Source organism: Elgaria multicarinata, chromosome 3 (assembly GCF_023053635.1).
Source record: "Elgaria multicarinata webbii isolate HBS135686 ecotype San Diego chromosome 3, rElgMul1.1.pri, whole genome shotgun sequence".
NCBI classification, from domain to species: domain Eukaryota; kingdom Metazoa; phylum Chordata; class Lepidosauria; order Squamata; family Anguidae; genus Elgaria; species Elgaria multicarinata.
Window position 1 is genome coordinate 99662976 of NC_086173.1, and position 16025 is coordinate 99679000.

The window sequence follows — 16025 nt, forward strand, 5'->3', positions numbered from 1 at the left end:
ATTTAATCGAAGAGAGGCTAGCTGTATTAATAACTTGGGGGTTGGCATGATGGTCAAGTTTATGATGAGAGCGGGAGGCAGGGCTGTGGGATGGATTTATTATATATGCTTCAGTTTTTGGGGAAGTGTGAACTTTATTAATGCTTCTATACACTTTCTAACGTGTTGAGAAACGCAAGAACTGAGGAAGAAATAACATGTTTTCACTGTGTTTAATATGTAATGAATGCTCCTCCTAGTGGTTGTTGCAGGTCATAACCAATTTTTCCATTCAAATTTTGTCACTGTTGTTATTTAATTGGTACTAAGGACTACAAACAATTGGGCACTAGGAAGCAGAGTTACGATTTCTACTAATGCCTGTAAGGCGTAACGGTGTGGGTTGCGTCATATCGCCTGCCATGCTACCATTGGCCACCAAAGACTCTGGCGAAGGAAGGTATCATGACAGTTTCCCAACACATGTGGTTTTCCCATAACAGACCTGATCAATGTGGCATGGAATCCAGCAATTCCACATGGAATCCAATGCGGAAGCCATTTCCACATTGCTCTGCAAACATATGAATCAGTGCCTAACATGCTCTTGCGGATTTGTACAGGACTAAAACCTCCTTGCACTTGGCTGTAGATCCTCTCCCATGTGTGCTCAAGATGGTGCATTTTTATTTATTTTTTTAAAAAAAGCAGACTGGAAATGCAACACTGCGTACTATGCTTGTTGAGGGGCTGCTTGGCAGAAGTTTTAAACACGTTCATGGCCATAGTCACGTTAACAATAAGAGGATCTCAAATTTCAAACAAAAGGCAGAAATTCTCAATTTTCATTAATGTTTTGGTGTTATTTTATGGTAAAACTTTAATACAATTTAGAAATTAACAAATCAGCAGAGCTCACTGCCCACCCACCAGTGTGTATGGCTTGTGGCAAAAAGCTGACACATCGTGGGCGCATTCAGTCTGGGCAGACAACATCCATTCCTTCCCAGATTGAAGAAAAAGCCTAAACTGGATTTATGCCTCAGCATTTTCCTCCTTTCCCACTTCTTCTGCTGAAATTTCCCCAGTTTCAGAGATGAATTGCCTTACCCCTGGCATGCAAGGGGGTTACTTCTCCTGGATGCTATTATTGAAAGCTGCCATACACATGAGCCTAGAGAGGACGCTGTGTTGTTGAACTGGAGGGAACCAATTGGTTCAGATGTAGTCTAGACCCATTGAGATTAATAGGACTTAAGTTGGTAATGATTAACTTGTCCCATTGATTGCAATGGGCCTACTCTAAGCATGACTAAGTCTGGATGGTAACATGTTGTTGTTGCTGCTGCTGTTCTACAGCAACATTATGTTTTCTTAAGTCGGTTGGATACTTATAAAGAGTATTTGCACTGCTTTTGGGATGAGGCATTTTGGATCCCGTTTCTTGAAGCTAGAACATGGATGTCTTCTGCTCCTATGACATGGGGTGGCAGTTTACCCTCAGGACAAAACATTGCAGGTCACCACCTAGGTGCAGTTAGCTGTAGGCAGGACTGTTCAGCAGGCTGCATCTACTCCTTGTACAACTAGGGTTTTATGTTTGTCAACACTTCATCTCCTTCCAAAGGCAGCTTTCAGAACCTCCACCCCACTCTGTGTAGCCTGAATCTCCGGCTTGTACTTGATGTGCTATCTATATTGTCACTGACTCTGCAGTGCATTTTAACAGGCTGACAGCAATGTTCAAGCAATCCCACTTTCCTCACTCCCTTGGGTGTCGTCAACATGTGTTTGACATACGTTAGAAGGAGGAAGCAAGTCTTCACTGATATCCTGCCACTGTTGACCTCCCAAGCCATAAACACCATGGGGTGGGAGAAGAGAGTGGATAGAAGTTCCAAAGAGACAAGGATGGGCTGTCGCAAAAACAACATGTCACATCCTGTTTGCCATCTTGAGCCATTAAGCATTCTATATAAAAGTAGCATTTGGTGGAAATTAAAAAAAAAAAAGAAAGAAAGAGCTGAGACACATTAAAAGACTTGAAAAAAGGTGTTTGCCTGGCACTGAAATGGCATCAAGGAAGGTTCCACGTCAGCCTCTCTGGGGAGAGGACCACTGAAAGAGGACCACTTTCTCTGGTAACCACCTACTACAATTCATCTGCCTGGCTAGGAAACTCAGAGAAGGGCCTCAGAAGAAGACCTTAGGGTATGGGGCATGTGTGGAAAGAAGGCTTTCCTTTAGCTGGTCTCAAGCCAGTGAGCCCTCTGCACTTTCTGGCAAAGCCTTGAGAGTCAACTACTGCCTGTATCTAGCCGGATCTCTTTGGATATGCTTCAACATTTGGAATTTCTGGCCAGAATGAGATTGTATACTAGGGCCTCAAATTCCTTACGCTCATAGTCACATCTGTTCTTTCATCTTGTTCCTTGAACCCAACTCTAATGTCCCTTATGCTGCTCACACTGACTCAGCCTATTCTGCTGAAAGTAGCTGACTTTAGTAATTCCTCAGGTGAAAAAGATGGACCACAGAAAAGGGTTTATTTTGTCCTGCCCAATCCATCTTTAAGACAGTGTTGATACCCCTCAACAAAGTTCAGTGATGTGAATGCTGCCAAAGGGATGAACTCAATAATAGTTTGAGTTAATAATATTGGAACCACATACCACTCACTCCCCATCTTTTCAGTCCTCACATCACCCCATTCTTAGAACACAAAGCCTGTAAATTATTCTGTTTTCCATTATCTGATTAGGGGGAAAAAGGCCCCTTGGAAGTCCCCACTACCATTTTTGTGGGAATTATCTGTTAATAAATAGTCAGCATTTCAAAATAGTCTCTGGACAACAATCTATCAAACCAATAAACAAGTTTGGGTTAGAAAAATATTAGAAAATATCCCTAGTAAACATTTTTCATGGGCAACATAGCTCTAATCAAATATCTTAATTGAATATATCAATTTATTTTCTTTAAAAATAACATTTCAATAAGAACATTCCAGGGGAAAATTATTTGAATGCATTACATGTATTCCTCCCAAGAACTAAATAATATAAAAATATGCATCCTCTGTCAAAATTGTATATTTCACTTATTTTAACATGAGGGTCAAATGTGTGTTAAAATCTCTCCCATTCAAATCAACAGCAATTAAAAGTGCTTAATTTTAGCTAGATCATGCTCAATGTCTCTATTAAGCCATCAAAGAACACAATTCCCCTGAATGCTTCTTTTCACAGCATTTTGTTTCTCATTTCCAGATGGTTTCCAACCCACTTAAGCAGAGATTTCCAAACATTTCATTAAAAAAAGATCCATTCATGGGATGTTATCTTTCCCAAATGTTGATTCTACCACCCCGGCTTGGCAGTCTCTTTCCCATAGGTCCTTCTGCCACATTGGCACTTACAAACATTGCCAACATCCTAACAACCTCCTCATAAAGCCAGAGGTGGATCCCAATGTATCATTTGGGAGTTATTGGAAGAATGAATCATTAGTTTGGTGATATGAGCAGTTTAAATAGTACTCCCTCACTATGCATTTTTCAGCCAAAAATTAAGGCCTGCATCCTATCAACTCCAGTCATGGCTTGTGTGTTGTTGATTGTTGCCCAGGAGAAACATGAGGGATCCATAATTAGTAGTTGTTTTTTTTCATACTAAGAAAATGATGTAGCTTGTCACAAGATATCTAATGGCTGTCTGAAGTTTTCTGAAATGCTTCAGTGGACAGACATGACTTGTGGCATGTTCACACATATACCTCAGCTTCACAGATCCTTATTACCCTTCAGCTCCAATTCACACACTGTCAAACACTGTGTAACTTATTATATACCTCCATATGTGGCTAGGAATCACTTAGTAATATAGGGCTGGATTTTGGATCTGCATTCCGCAGATGGAAGGGCTCTGCCCAGTTTTTGGAGATCAATCCTCTTCCCCTGCATCACTGTTCACCATTTCAGCAGGGTCTCCTGACTCTGGGTACCATTTTCAGGGGGCTGGAGAAGCTCCTGTGGAGAGGAGGGGCAAGTTCACTTCCACCAACCCAGTTGTTCATGCCTAAATCTGGATCTAGCTCAATATGTAGTAACTAAACACTTAGCTGCAGTGTTCACACATTGTAGAACAGTTGTTTCTCTCCACCCAATGCTTACACCAATGAAGAATTCTGCAGTCTGCAAAAGGTCTGAAAATGTAATGTAGTGTGTTAACACTGCAGGGAAAATAGGTTTCTATGGAGATGTTCTGATCTTTGCCTTTAATGTAATGCATGATGTTTCCATGAGATGGTGAGCATTAGAACTATGATTTTTATGCCTGGCTTTGTAAAATAACACCATGCAGGTAAAGACTGTGGGAAATGGTGTTTTAATATCTATTTTTTCCTGTTCCAAAACAGGCTTATTCAGACCAAGAAAAGTTACTTTGACAACTTGAATATGGGACAGATCTTTTTTGGCTTGCATGATACTTATGAAGTTTAAATTGGTTGAGAGGGAAATGCAATGGTATCCCATTCTATGGTTACTTGAGGCTCACAGGAGAAGCTGGTATCATCTGTTGTTTTTATACTGTTTTTATGTTTTTAATGGTTTTTAAATTTTGTATACTTTTGCATACTTTTTAATATTGACCATTTTTAACTGTTGTAAACCATCCAGAGAGCTTCGGCTGTGTTGCGGTATATAAATAAATAAATAAATAAAATCTGCTCGCAGTCAGATGTGAAGGCAAATAAACTCTCATCCAGTAAGCAGAGACGGGTTTCAGTAGGAAAGGTCAGGTTAAGAAGATATAATTTGGTCAAAAGTGAGATCAAGGCATGATAGACTGCATCGAGGCAGAGGAAAACAGGAACTTGGATAGCTCTAAGTAGGTCCTGCTGGCTGGCTTTTTCTCCTATTAAGACAACAGAAGGATGTTGTCTCAGCAGGGAGCTAAAGCCTTATGTAGCCTGACAAGACCTACAGTGTGGTCAGCTTCACCCCTCCTGGAAGAACTGTTAAAGGGCCCTTTCCTGATTTCCTAGACTGAGACTTTTATGAGGCTGCGGTTAAGGAGGTTCTGTTGGGAAGTCATATTTTGAGTCAGAGGACAACAGCAGGGCTGTGCTGGGAGGACCCTGAATAAGACACTGACTTTGTCTCATCAGAAGTAGCCTGTGTCTCATCAGAATCCTCTGCTGTACACTGGAAGGTCTGAGGGAAGGTAATAAGAAATGGCTATTAGGAGAATGACTCCGGGACAGTAGTACTGTCAGTTGTCAATTTAATAATGTCAATTGTCAATTTAAACAGTGTGTAAACAACTTCTGTTCCTGCTTCTCTTGCTGCCCAGTGCTCATGGTACAACCACCGCATAGAGGCTGCTTTAAAACTGTTCCCCTTGGCTGCCTTCATGAGGTGAGTCATTTGCATTGGCTTGCAACATGGCTCAATGACCTTCTCCATGCCACCACTGTGTCTCAAAACAAAACATAAGTGAAATAAGAAAAGGCTTTAGTAGCATTGGAGTCTATTCTGCATGGTGAGTTAATGAACTCACCACATTGTGTCACCCGCCAAGGAGAGTGGTTTAAAGCAACTTCCGTGGAGCAGTCACATTGTGTGTTCCAGGATTTCTTGCATTCAGCAATTTATAACCTTGTTGGATAGAAATTACACCACAGAAAAATGCATTCGAATAGTGTGATTCATGTATGCGGTGCCTTGTCTCTCATGTGCTTTTAGATACCCTCTGATTAAAGGAGCTGTGGATGCCTAAGGTAGAGATATGTGTGATAACACAGATCATTTATCCACCTGTCACCTTCCATTCCAGGATTACATATTCTATCTGGAACCAGAGAGGCTGGAGTCAGGAAAGGGAAAGTGCTCATATGACCCCAAGGTGGATACCGTATCAGCATTAATCAGTGAGTTCCTTGGTTGTCCATTATGAGTCTTTCTAAAGCAATCCAAAAATTGTAGAGAAATGTCTCTCTCACCCTGTGCAGTGTGAAGAGTTATCAGGATTTACAAGAAAAGGGGGCTAGGCTTCTTATACATGCCTGGCAGGCTGAAAGCAACTGTGCGCTCAAGAAATGCATTTGGCCATCTTCAGGCAAAAATAGGGCAGTTGGAAACCCAAGGGCACTTCCACACGTCATACTGCGGCCGCTCCCACGCTCTCCACCCCGCCTTCTTCTGCCGAGCTCTCTGAGCCGGCCGGCAAGGAGGGAGTTGGGTGGCGGCGGCAAGGACGCTTCTTCCTCGTCTCTTTTACAGGCAAGTTACCCGATTGTTTTCGGGGTGCACTGGGGCCGCATGGAAGCGACCTCAGTACGACGTGTGGAAGAGCCCCAAGTTAATGAGAAATAGCCATGTCTTCTCAGAGACTTATAAGAGAGGGAAGGACTAACTTTCTACTCAACTGCAGTGGGAGAGGAGAGGAGAGGCAGTCGGGCTTTGGGGAATAGCGAAGATCTGAGATGTTCCTTGGCAAAGCTTTACTGATGACATCTATGTCATTCCACTGATATCCAGTAATTTCCTCATCCATCAAACATGATGCCTTCTCCAACTGACCTGGCATTCCCAAAACATGACACTGAGTGGCCAGATACACTTTCATACGCAGTCTGGCTTTAATCCAGCTTCAAATTTTATGCAGATCCCTGTCATAATTCCATTAATGAGAAAAAACAACTATAACTTCACAGCATCTACAGTAGGAAAACATCCCCCTGAGAAACCTGGTCCCTTTATCTTTAATTCCATTTACCATGCTAGAGTTACCATTATATAGTTTTCCTTGCATTTCATAAGAACATATGAAGAGCCATACTGAATCAGACCAAGGCTCCATCTAGTCCATCTAGTTTGCAAACTAGCTGTTGACCAGGGATCCACAAGCAAGACACTGTGCAACAACACCCTCCCACCCATGTTCCCCAGAAACTGGTGTTTATAGGCTTACTTCACCTTACTTCAACTTACCTTCATTCACCCTTTGATATCTATGAACATACTTTTCTTCTTTGGTTCTTATTTTTGCTCCTCAATCCATTTCCAGATTGATTCCAAACATACTTATTCTCTGAACTTGGACAATCTCTGAATTTTGTCCTATGTGGCCTCACCATCTCCTGTAGGGCCCCATCTCCAGTTCATATGGGCAGCTCAAGCTCCACAGAGCTTTCCTCTAGGAGCACGGATGAGATTACATAAACTCACAGCAGGGAGATAATTAGAAGTGGTATCATTGTCCTTCTGACCCTGGGCCTTCTACTGGCACAACAGCTGCACCACACTCCTCCAAGTGTCAGCTCCAGCACTGGCTAAAGTTCTTGCTTCCTGCAAATCCCCCAACTCCTTGATATGGCCTGGCTGCCTCTGATCTTTTCCAGGCATTAGTATCCACTTACATGACAAGCCCCAAACTTCTTAATTAATCTGATAGCAGCTGCGACTCAGGCCTGGGAAAGGCAAGAGTTGTGCCCATGTGCCAGGGGGTCCTGGATGAGTGCTGGGCCTGATGAATGGCTGTGTTAATGATCAGAGGGTATTCATTCCCCTATAAGAGGTTCAGAGCAGTGGTAGGAAAGCCATGAAAGAGTAACTAACAGTAATGGTGTGGGGGTGGGTGGGCGCGCATGTGCATGCGCGTGTGCATACTTCCATATGTGCATAGTAAGGGCTTATCTTGATCCTTTTTGCACCTGCCCTTGACTGTTTTGAGCCTTCCTCTATGGATGGAAGGTTAAAACAACAAGAAATTACCCCTATCTACAGAGACCTTGCATTTCCCCTCCTTTTGCTTTATACAGCCATTCTTCAAAGGGCAATTCGCACACGTTCAGAGTTGGCCTCATGCTCAGTAGGAAATATGAATATTGGACAAAAAGTTAAAGGATTCCTAGACTTTAATCATCCTGGCCTTTAAAATAAAGTAATTCCATGCTACTATAACTTGAGAGCAACTGTGGGCATGATATGAAAGTAGTAGGGAAATAAGAAAGCACCGTCCCTCTTTCCCCACATCTCCCTATCTGCTGTTGCTGGGCACACCAGAATTCCTGTGCATTTGCAAGAAGTAAGACCTCCTTATGAGGTAGGAGCCTCCTTGCACTCTTGTATGCATATAGGAGAATTTAGGGTTGCTCGATGCTTGAGCAGCAATTCTTAGTGCAACCAGGAAGTCTCAAGTAAACGTGTGTCCTTCTGGTTTCCTCCACATCTGTGTCATGTCTGAAGTGCCTCTGAGGGTCTTCCCTGCTTGTCCACATGCCATGGCAGCAGAACTCCCTTCCTCCCCAAAGTGACCCAAGCCAGGCAGCATGGCAGCTCAGCATGTCCTTTCCTGATCCCTCTCTCAGCAAAACCAGGGGGGAATCCGCACGTCGTTCTCAGGGCGCTTCCATCCGCCCCCAGTGCACCCCGAAAACGATCGTGTAACTTGCCTGTAAAAGAGACGAGGAAGAAGCGTCCTTGCCGCCGCCACCATCCAACTCCCTCCTCGCCGGCTGGGACAGAGAGCTCGGCAGAAGAAGGAGGGGTGGAGAGCTTCTTCCGTTCTCCACCCCTCCTTCTTCTGCCGAGCTCTCCGAGCCGGCCAGCGAGGAGGGAGTTGGGTGGAGGCAGCGGTGGTGGCAAGGACGCTTCTTCCTCGTCTCTTTTACAGGCAAGTTACACGATCGTTTTCGGGGTGCACTGGGGGCGGATAGAAGCGCCCTGAGAACGACGTGCGGATTCCCCCCAGTAAGGGTTGCGTGGATGAGAATCCAGGGTGAGCAAAATACCTCTCCGTGTAGTTCCCAGCTTGCGAGGCAGTGCCAGTTATTATTACCCCATGCTTTGGCAATTGCAGTCCCTTCCCCAGGAGAATGGTTCCCCCTTCCTTTTCTGATCTTTGCCTCCTTGCCCACAGACGAAGAACTCTATGCTGGCGTCTACATTGACTTCATGGGCACTGATGCAGCCATCTTCCGCACCATGGGCAAGCAGACAGCCATGAGGACTGACCAGTACAACTCCCGCTGGCTAAATGGTGAGTAAGGGGGACGGTGCTGCAGAGCTTGACATGCAGAGGACAAAAAGCTGTTCTGTGCTGTGGGAACTGGAATCTGGCGCAGAATTGGGCTTCTTGAAAATTTCAGATTTCCCTTCCACCTGCCCCCCTCTCTCTCTCTGTGCCTGCCACAGCATGCGCTCGCTCGCTAGCTCGCAAGGAAGGAGATCTCAGTTATCAGGCTGAATAACAAGAGGCAGTAGTTAAGAAGACTTGATGCTAGCAGAAGTATCAAGCAACCTCCCATTTGTCCTGAAGTCCCTTCTATGAATACACATTCTTCCCCAGGGACTTTTTGGGGCTGGCACCCTGAAAGGTTAGGGCATGGTTCCAAGTAATGTCAGCTGCCTGCTATTGGTTTCTTTCCATTGTCCATATATAGTCAGCTCCAGGGGCTCAGTTGTGGATAATGGCATCTTAATCTAGTTCCCCGGACCCCCAATTTCTCTCCCTGGTGACTTGTGGGTCTCCATTGCTGCTACTGTGTTCCCACCTAGGGGGCTTCTCCAGGGACACTTTCCATCCCTTCAGCTGCATCCCCTTTCCATACGCCAGGCCCCTTCTTCCCTCTGTCCTTGCTGAAGTTTTGATACCTCCTTGCCCTTATACTGTCCCTTGCCCACACTTTCTGCCTAGCCCCCAGGAAACTAGGCCTGCTCATGCCTTGCCAGCATCAATAGCTATCAAGTGCTCCATTTATTGTTGGTAGCAAGAGCACATTGTGACATGGACGCCAAAATACAGGATATGCAAATACTCGCTGGTTGTTTGGGGTTTGCAGATCAGACTGCTGAAGGTGATGTTGCCTACAAGGATACTTTTAAGAGGTTGCTCTCCATAAAGAAAAGAATATGCACTGAGGATTTACTTTTACATAACGATTGTCCAGCCAACTGGTTATTTCTGGCGTGTGCCTATGTTTGGGTAGTTGCTCCCTCCTCTTGCTTCCGTACCTCTGATATACATCCCCTTTTGTTAATTCAAAAACATTTTGCTCCTGACATTATTTCTCCACACACAGTTGGTGGTGAAGGGCAGGTTTGTATTCTTGTCATTTCTGATAACTGATCCAGGGCATTTAATCTTCTGTCCTCTCTCGTCCAGTATGCATCATGGAATGGGATCCAATCAGAGAAGGTCTTAGGCTCCTCTTGGTTGCACTTCCAGCTGTTGTGGAGCAGCAAAAACAGCTGAGTAAACTGAGGTTGGGGATCAGGTTTAGGGGGGGATGTCATTTTAGTAACCTGAACAGAGCTATCTATGTAAGCAAATGCTGGATTACAAGGGGCACCATTTGCCTTCCTTGGCAATTATTTATCAATGGTGGCTCTAGAAAAAATACCAGCACATCTCCAAACTGCAAAGCCTCCCAGACATTCTTTCAAAAGTTTTTGAAGTCAGACAGGTGGACTTGCAAGGACATAAATCTTGCAACATGGTTTCTCAAACCGTGGGATCATTTGGTACTATGGGTGAAGGTGAAGGTTATTGGCAAAAGGTCTATAAACAATCAGGGCTCAGAGTATCCCAAAGTAAAGTTCACAACTTCTCTTGAATGGCTAAATGGGATTAGTGAAGTTTGTGTCCCTTGCTACTTCCAGGTCCTGTAAAAAGATGAAGTAGCATAGAGAGAGGCTATGCGTGGGAACCAGGGGTGTAGGAATTTGGTGGTGGTTGTAGTGTGAGTGTGTGGGTGTAAGAAAGCAGTGATGGGGAAAGGGGTAGGAGCCGGAAACAAAATGGTGCAAAGAAAAGCAAGAGCCAAGGAAGTGAGATTTCTATCTTGGTGGAGGGACATGGAAGAACTAGTAAGTTTAGGAAGGTGCCATTTCATGAAGTCTGAGAAATGCTGCCTCAGTGCCTTAGGAAGCTATTAACCAATTTCCCCTGCCCATAGGGTTTCTATTACTATTCACCCTTTTCAAGCTCTCTTCTGCAATTAAAGAATTCTAAGCTACCGCATTTTACATTACAAATGAGGTGATGCAAGAAATCGAGTTCAGGGCTCCAGCACAGTAGACTAAGACTTAGTTAATCAATCACATGGGCTACATTGCCTGCCACAGCCTAGCAAGCAGCTGCTTAACTCACTGAGCATTGTGTCAGTTCATTTTCTAGTGCCTGAAATAAAGATTTGCTTCTCTAGCTTCAGTCTGTGGTACAAGATAAGCCATCAACACATCCCATAAAAGAGCTTCAGTGCAGAAAACAGTGCTAGATTCTGAATTCTTTCCAACACCACAAGTTTGGGTCACAACAAGCCTCAGGGTGTGAAGTGTTGGTTTAGGTAATTTAAAACAGCTTTTATTTGGAGTGTAGAGAGACAGAATTTCAAGGAAGTGTTCATTTACAGAGGTGAACCTTTGTCGAGTGTTTAAACTAGAATGCTTACTGTTTCATAGAAGGGGTTCCACTTAGCAGCAGCTAATTAATTTCCCACCTTGAGGGTCTGTGTTTCGGCTACAAGGTAGGACGTACATTTTAAAATAAATAAAATGGAATAAAATAAATCCAAGTTGAGCAGATGCTGTCAGAGATGTGGTGCCCAGAAGCCGTGTGGAGGCTTAATTGCATGCCTAAGTCTTGATTTCAACCTCAGCTGACCCTTCCCTGTGTCACCACAAAGGGATTCCAACAGTGATCAGCAGACACCAAGCAGAAACCTCAGCCTTGAATGAAACAATCTTTCAGTAGAAACAACAATGACCTCTGAGCGGCATCTTAAAGACAAACTTATTTATTGTGGCATAAGCTTTACTGCCCTAGAGCCTATTGTGTCAGCTGAATCCAGCCTGAGGCCTGCAGTGCACCAGCAGCCACCATATGACATCTATAGCATGCAACCAGACTTGGCTTTCTGTCACTCAACCCACATTATTAGGATCCAGTAAATTAGCCCCATCAACAAAATGACATGGAAAACAAGATCAGTGTGAGCATGCAGTATAGAAAAGCGGACACCACTGCAATGCTAGTGAATCTTGCTTTTGTTGCATTATTAAATTAGTTCTATTGTCTGACCAGCTAGGGGCAGAAACCTGCCATTTCTTTGCATTTCTTCCAGCTTTGAGGAAAGGTTAGGGATCAAGTCAGTGTCTTCTGGTATGATAGCAAAGTCTGCAAACTTCCGGTTGTGAGGACAGATGCCTTCATGTTACAGGTCAGCATAGATTTCCATGACGTAAACGTGTGATCAGAAGGGTGGAGCCAAGCCTGTGCATGCAGCGAAGCCTCACCCGAGACCACGTTTCACTCAAGAATTTACCCCCGAATGAAAGAAACGTGTCTCAGACTAAGCCAGGGGGATGTGAGGCAAATTGCTGCAATTAACTGAGTAAACAGCATGTTTCATACCAATGCGTTAGGGAAATCTGTCAAATGAAAGGCGCTTGGGCCAGTTCCCTCACCCACAAATATGCTTTCTCCTCTGGAACAATAAGGAAAGTTCAAGCTTTAGCCAAGGCAGTATTTGAGGAAGAAAATCCACACACAACTAGAAGTGAATTACTGCCACTTCTAACTGGGAAGCTCTAGGGCGTCTGGACGTCCTGGAGGCTGGAAAGGACACCCCTGTGTCGTCCCTCCGCCCCTGAACAACTCTCTTGATTTAACTCCTCTTTGCAGACCCAGCGTTTGTCCATGCACAGCTCATCCCGGACAGCGCTGAGAGGAATGACGACAAGCTCTACTTCTTCTTCCGAGAGAAATCCACTGATTCCCCCCAGAGCCCTGTTGTCTACTCCCGCATTGGTCGTATTTGCCTGGTACGTGTTGAGAAAGAATGGGGCTGGGGGGTAGTCAAGTGGCTGTAGCTCAGTAGTAGAGCACCTGCTTTGCATGCAGAAGGTCCCAGGTGGAATCCCCCACATCACCAGGTAGGGCTGGGAGAACTCAATCCTGAAACTATGGAGAGCCGCTGCTGCCAGTCAGTGTTGACAGGACCAGACTAGATGGACCACTGGTCTCACTCAGCATGAGGCAGCTTCCTGTGTTCCCTTGAAAGCTCCCTGTAAGTTCCATGTGCCTGCACTCTTTTCTCTTGCCCCCTCTCCCTCTCTTGTGAAAGGCAGGAGCCACTGTTTGTTTCTCTCCACTCCTCTGTTGCCATTGCTGCCCCCTCCCTATATTGCCATCTGGCACAAATGACTGGGAAACCATTTTAACCTGGCACTCCCATGCAGTCAGCACTCTCGCCCTGTTCACACTATGCTCTGCGCCGGGACCTGACGGGATTGAAACATGCTTCGATGCAACTCCTCTCTTCAAGCACATGTAGAGGAAATATAATAATATTGAGGTTCTGATAGCCCAATCCTAACCATGTTTGCTTAAAAGTAAGCCCCACTGATATCAATAAGATTAGGTTGCAGGCAATTGAGCTGCAGCCTCCCTTATAGAGCTGCAGCCTCCCTTACAGACCTGCAGCCTCCCTTCCACATCCTGCCACTGAGAATGCTGCCTCCTTTTGGTTTAGAATGACGATGGAGGCCACTGCTGCTTGGTGAACAAATGGAGCACGTTCCTGAAAGCGCGACTCATCTGCTCTGTGCCGGGGCCTGATGGGATTGAAACACACTTTGATGAACTCCGTAAGTAGAGTGAGGGCAGGGATGTTGGGAATATGTGAATGCCAAGCAACCTGACATCTTAACAGAGCCCTGACTTGTGAAAGCTTAGGCATGTAATGATCTCAACACTGGCAGCCTGCGGGCTGAACCTACTCCCCAGAGCAATTATATGTAGCCCCTGAAAGATCTACCAAAAGGTCTGGTAAGGCGCTTCACCAGTTCTCACTTGTAAGGAAACATACTTTCCCTGGAAGTCTAAGAAATGGAGATATTTCCTCACTTCAATATTACATTTCTCTTGTGGATTTTGTATGTTACATACACATATTAAGATGTAATGGAGTTTCTGAGCACATGTGCTAGATGGAGGCAACTTTAACTCTGTTATAGAGCCCAAATATGTGGAGTGGGTGGGGTGGTGTTTAAATCAATTGGTGTTTAAATCTAGATTTCTGGCTTCCAGACATTTGTGTGGAGAGTAAAGTGGCCCCAGAAGAATATAAAAGTCGACCAATATACCCCACACCTTATTTTTTTAAATTGAAAATTACTAGAGCATATGCCTTGTCGGCAAGCTAGCCCAAAAGAGTATCCCTTAAAACCAGATTTGAGTAAGGGGACAGGGAAGTACTTTTGGTTATATTCAGTGGGACCAGGATGGACATGCTCAAAGGAACTCTCCTAAGAAATTTGCCACATCACAAACATTCCTAGCAGAATTCTCGTTATCACAGCAAAGTATAGTCTGTGATCCAACTAATTTACAGTGTCCTGCAATCAGAGAGCAAAGCTGACCCAAGACTCACAAAACCATGTGTTTCTTGGATGTGTTTCAAGTTGAGCAACACTTATTCAGATAAGATAAATGGTAACATTTAGCTAAAGCAGCAGCAAAACTAACCGTGGCAATTTGATACGTCCACCAAGAGAAATAAAAAGGCTGTTTGAGAGATAACAACATGCATTAAAGTGGAAAGGCTGATTGCAAGATGAAAGAAAAGGGTGGACAGTTTATTTTAAATTTTATTTTGATAGGCAGCATGCTTCCATTAAAATGCTCTACAAATAAGTTTCATTTCCCTCAAAGCAGATGCCTTAAATAAAACTGGCAGGGAGGAAACATTATAAAAGTTAGCACCATTGTAAAATTTTGTTGTAACCAAGTTTTCAGCTTCATTTTTAAAGTACAACTGAGTCCCATTACCTTCTCATTGGCCATGCTATATTACCAGGCCTTCACCAATTGCAGAGAGAGAGTGAGAGAGAGAGAGAGAGACGAAGGGCTCATCTACACCTGCAGCCCTTTGGGGACTGGGGAGGGATGATCATGGAGTTTCCACTTCTGGGATCGTCCCTCAGGCGCCACACGCCAGCGAGTTGTCCCGGAAGTAAAGAGGGACAGTCGAGGGCGACTTTTTTTTTAAGGAGACATTTGCGCAATTATGTAAGCACAATGCTGGGCAAGGGTGAGATTTTTTTTAAAAAAAAACACCAAAAAACTCAGCAAATTCAGCTCTGGAAGATGCCAAGCACCATCCCAAAGATGGTGAAAATGTTCTCCCCCAATGCCCATGGATTCCCCCCAGCACAGCTCTGTCCCCATTTCCTGAGCCATGCTACTCGTGGGGAAGAGGGAGGACGCCGGGAGGGAGAGCGACACTGCCCGCAGAGTTTGGGATGGTTCCGAGACAGCGGGAAAAAATGGGGAAAAAGCAGTCCCAGCTATCCTATGAGAACTGAGTGCTCGTCCCTGATTCACCCCAGGATCAGCTGTGCATCATTTGGACGTGCAGGGACAACCTTGTGATCACCCCAGGATAAATGGCAGGTGTAGATAAGGCCTAAGAGAGAGTGAGACTAAGAGAGAGAGAGAGTCTTTTGCAGCATGGGTGGTGAATTGTAGGGTTGGCTGTGCATGTGCTGTGGGGAGTGGAAGCCTATTCACACAGGGAGTTAGCTTGACCTGCTTGTGGGCTTGCTAGCTTTGGGGATGGGGAAGATTAAAGCCTCCAGCGCTGATATGGTTGAGGCTTAGGATCCCATTCCCTGCAATGGTATGGCAGCCCAAGCTCCTAGGAGAATGCTTGCCAGCTTCCTTTCAACACAGGCCAGACAAATGGCTGCTGATCATTCTGCAAGCAGCTCTATTGCGGCTTTTAGCACCTTCAGTGGCCTTTGATGGATTGCCTCCTACCAGGGAGCAAATTAGCACTGTCCTCTTCCCTCTTTGCCTTACTTCCCCCAAATCATTACCAGATGGTCCACAAGATCCCTTGGTTCCCTTGGAGATGGAATGAACTCCGAGCCTCCTCAGGGCCACTGCTCCACCCTGCCCACACACCAGATCATTCTCTGCTGGGGCTGAATTAGAACTGACATCTATGGGGCACTCCCGCACAGCCCTCACTCTGGA

At 44.9% G+C, this 16025-nt stretch overlaps 1 protein-coding gene across 1 annotated transcript in view; it reads left to right on the top strand.

The window, feature by feature from the left end:
* The window catches only part of SEMA3F (semaphorin 3F), a 152199-nt gene that overhangs the window by 116872 nt on the left and 19302 nt on the right, over window positions 1-16025 (top strand). The window contains exons 7-10 of the mRNA XM_063121075.1: window positions 5817-5910; window positions 8904-9023; window positions 12669-12808; window positions 13519-13633. Of these exons, the coding sequence (XP_062977145.1) occupies window positions 5817-5910; window positions 8904-9023; window positions 12669-12808; window positions 13519-13633 (469 nt within the window). The remainder of the gene's footprint in view (window positions 1-5816; window positions 5911-8903; window positions 9024-12668; window positions 12809-13518; window positions 13634-16025) is intronic.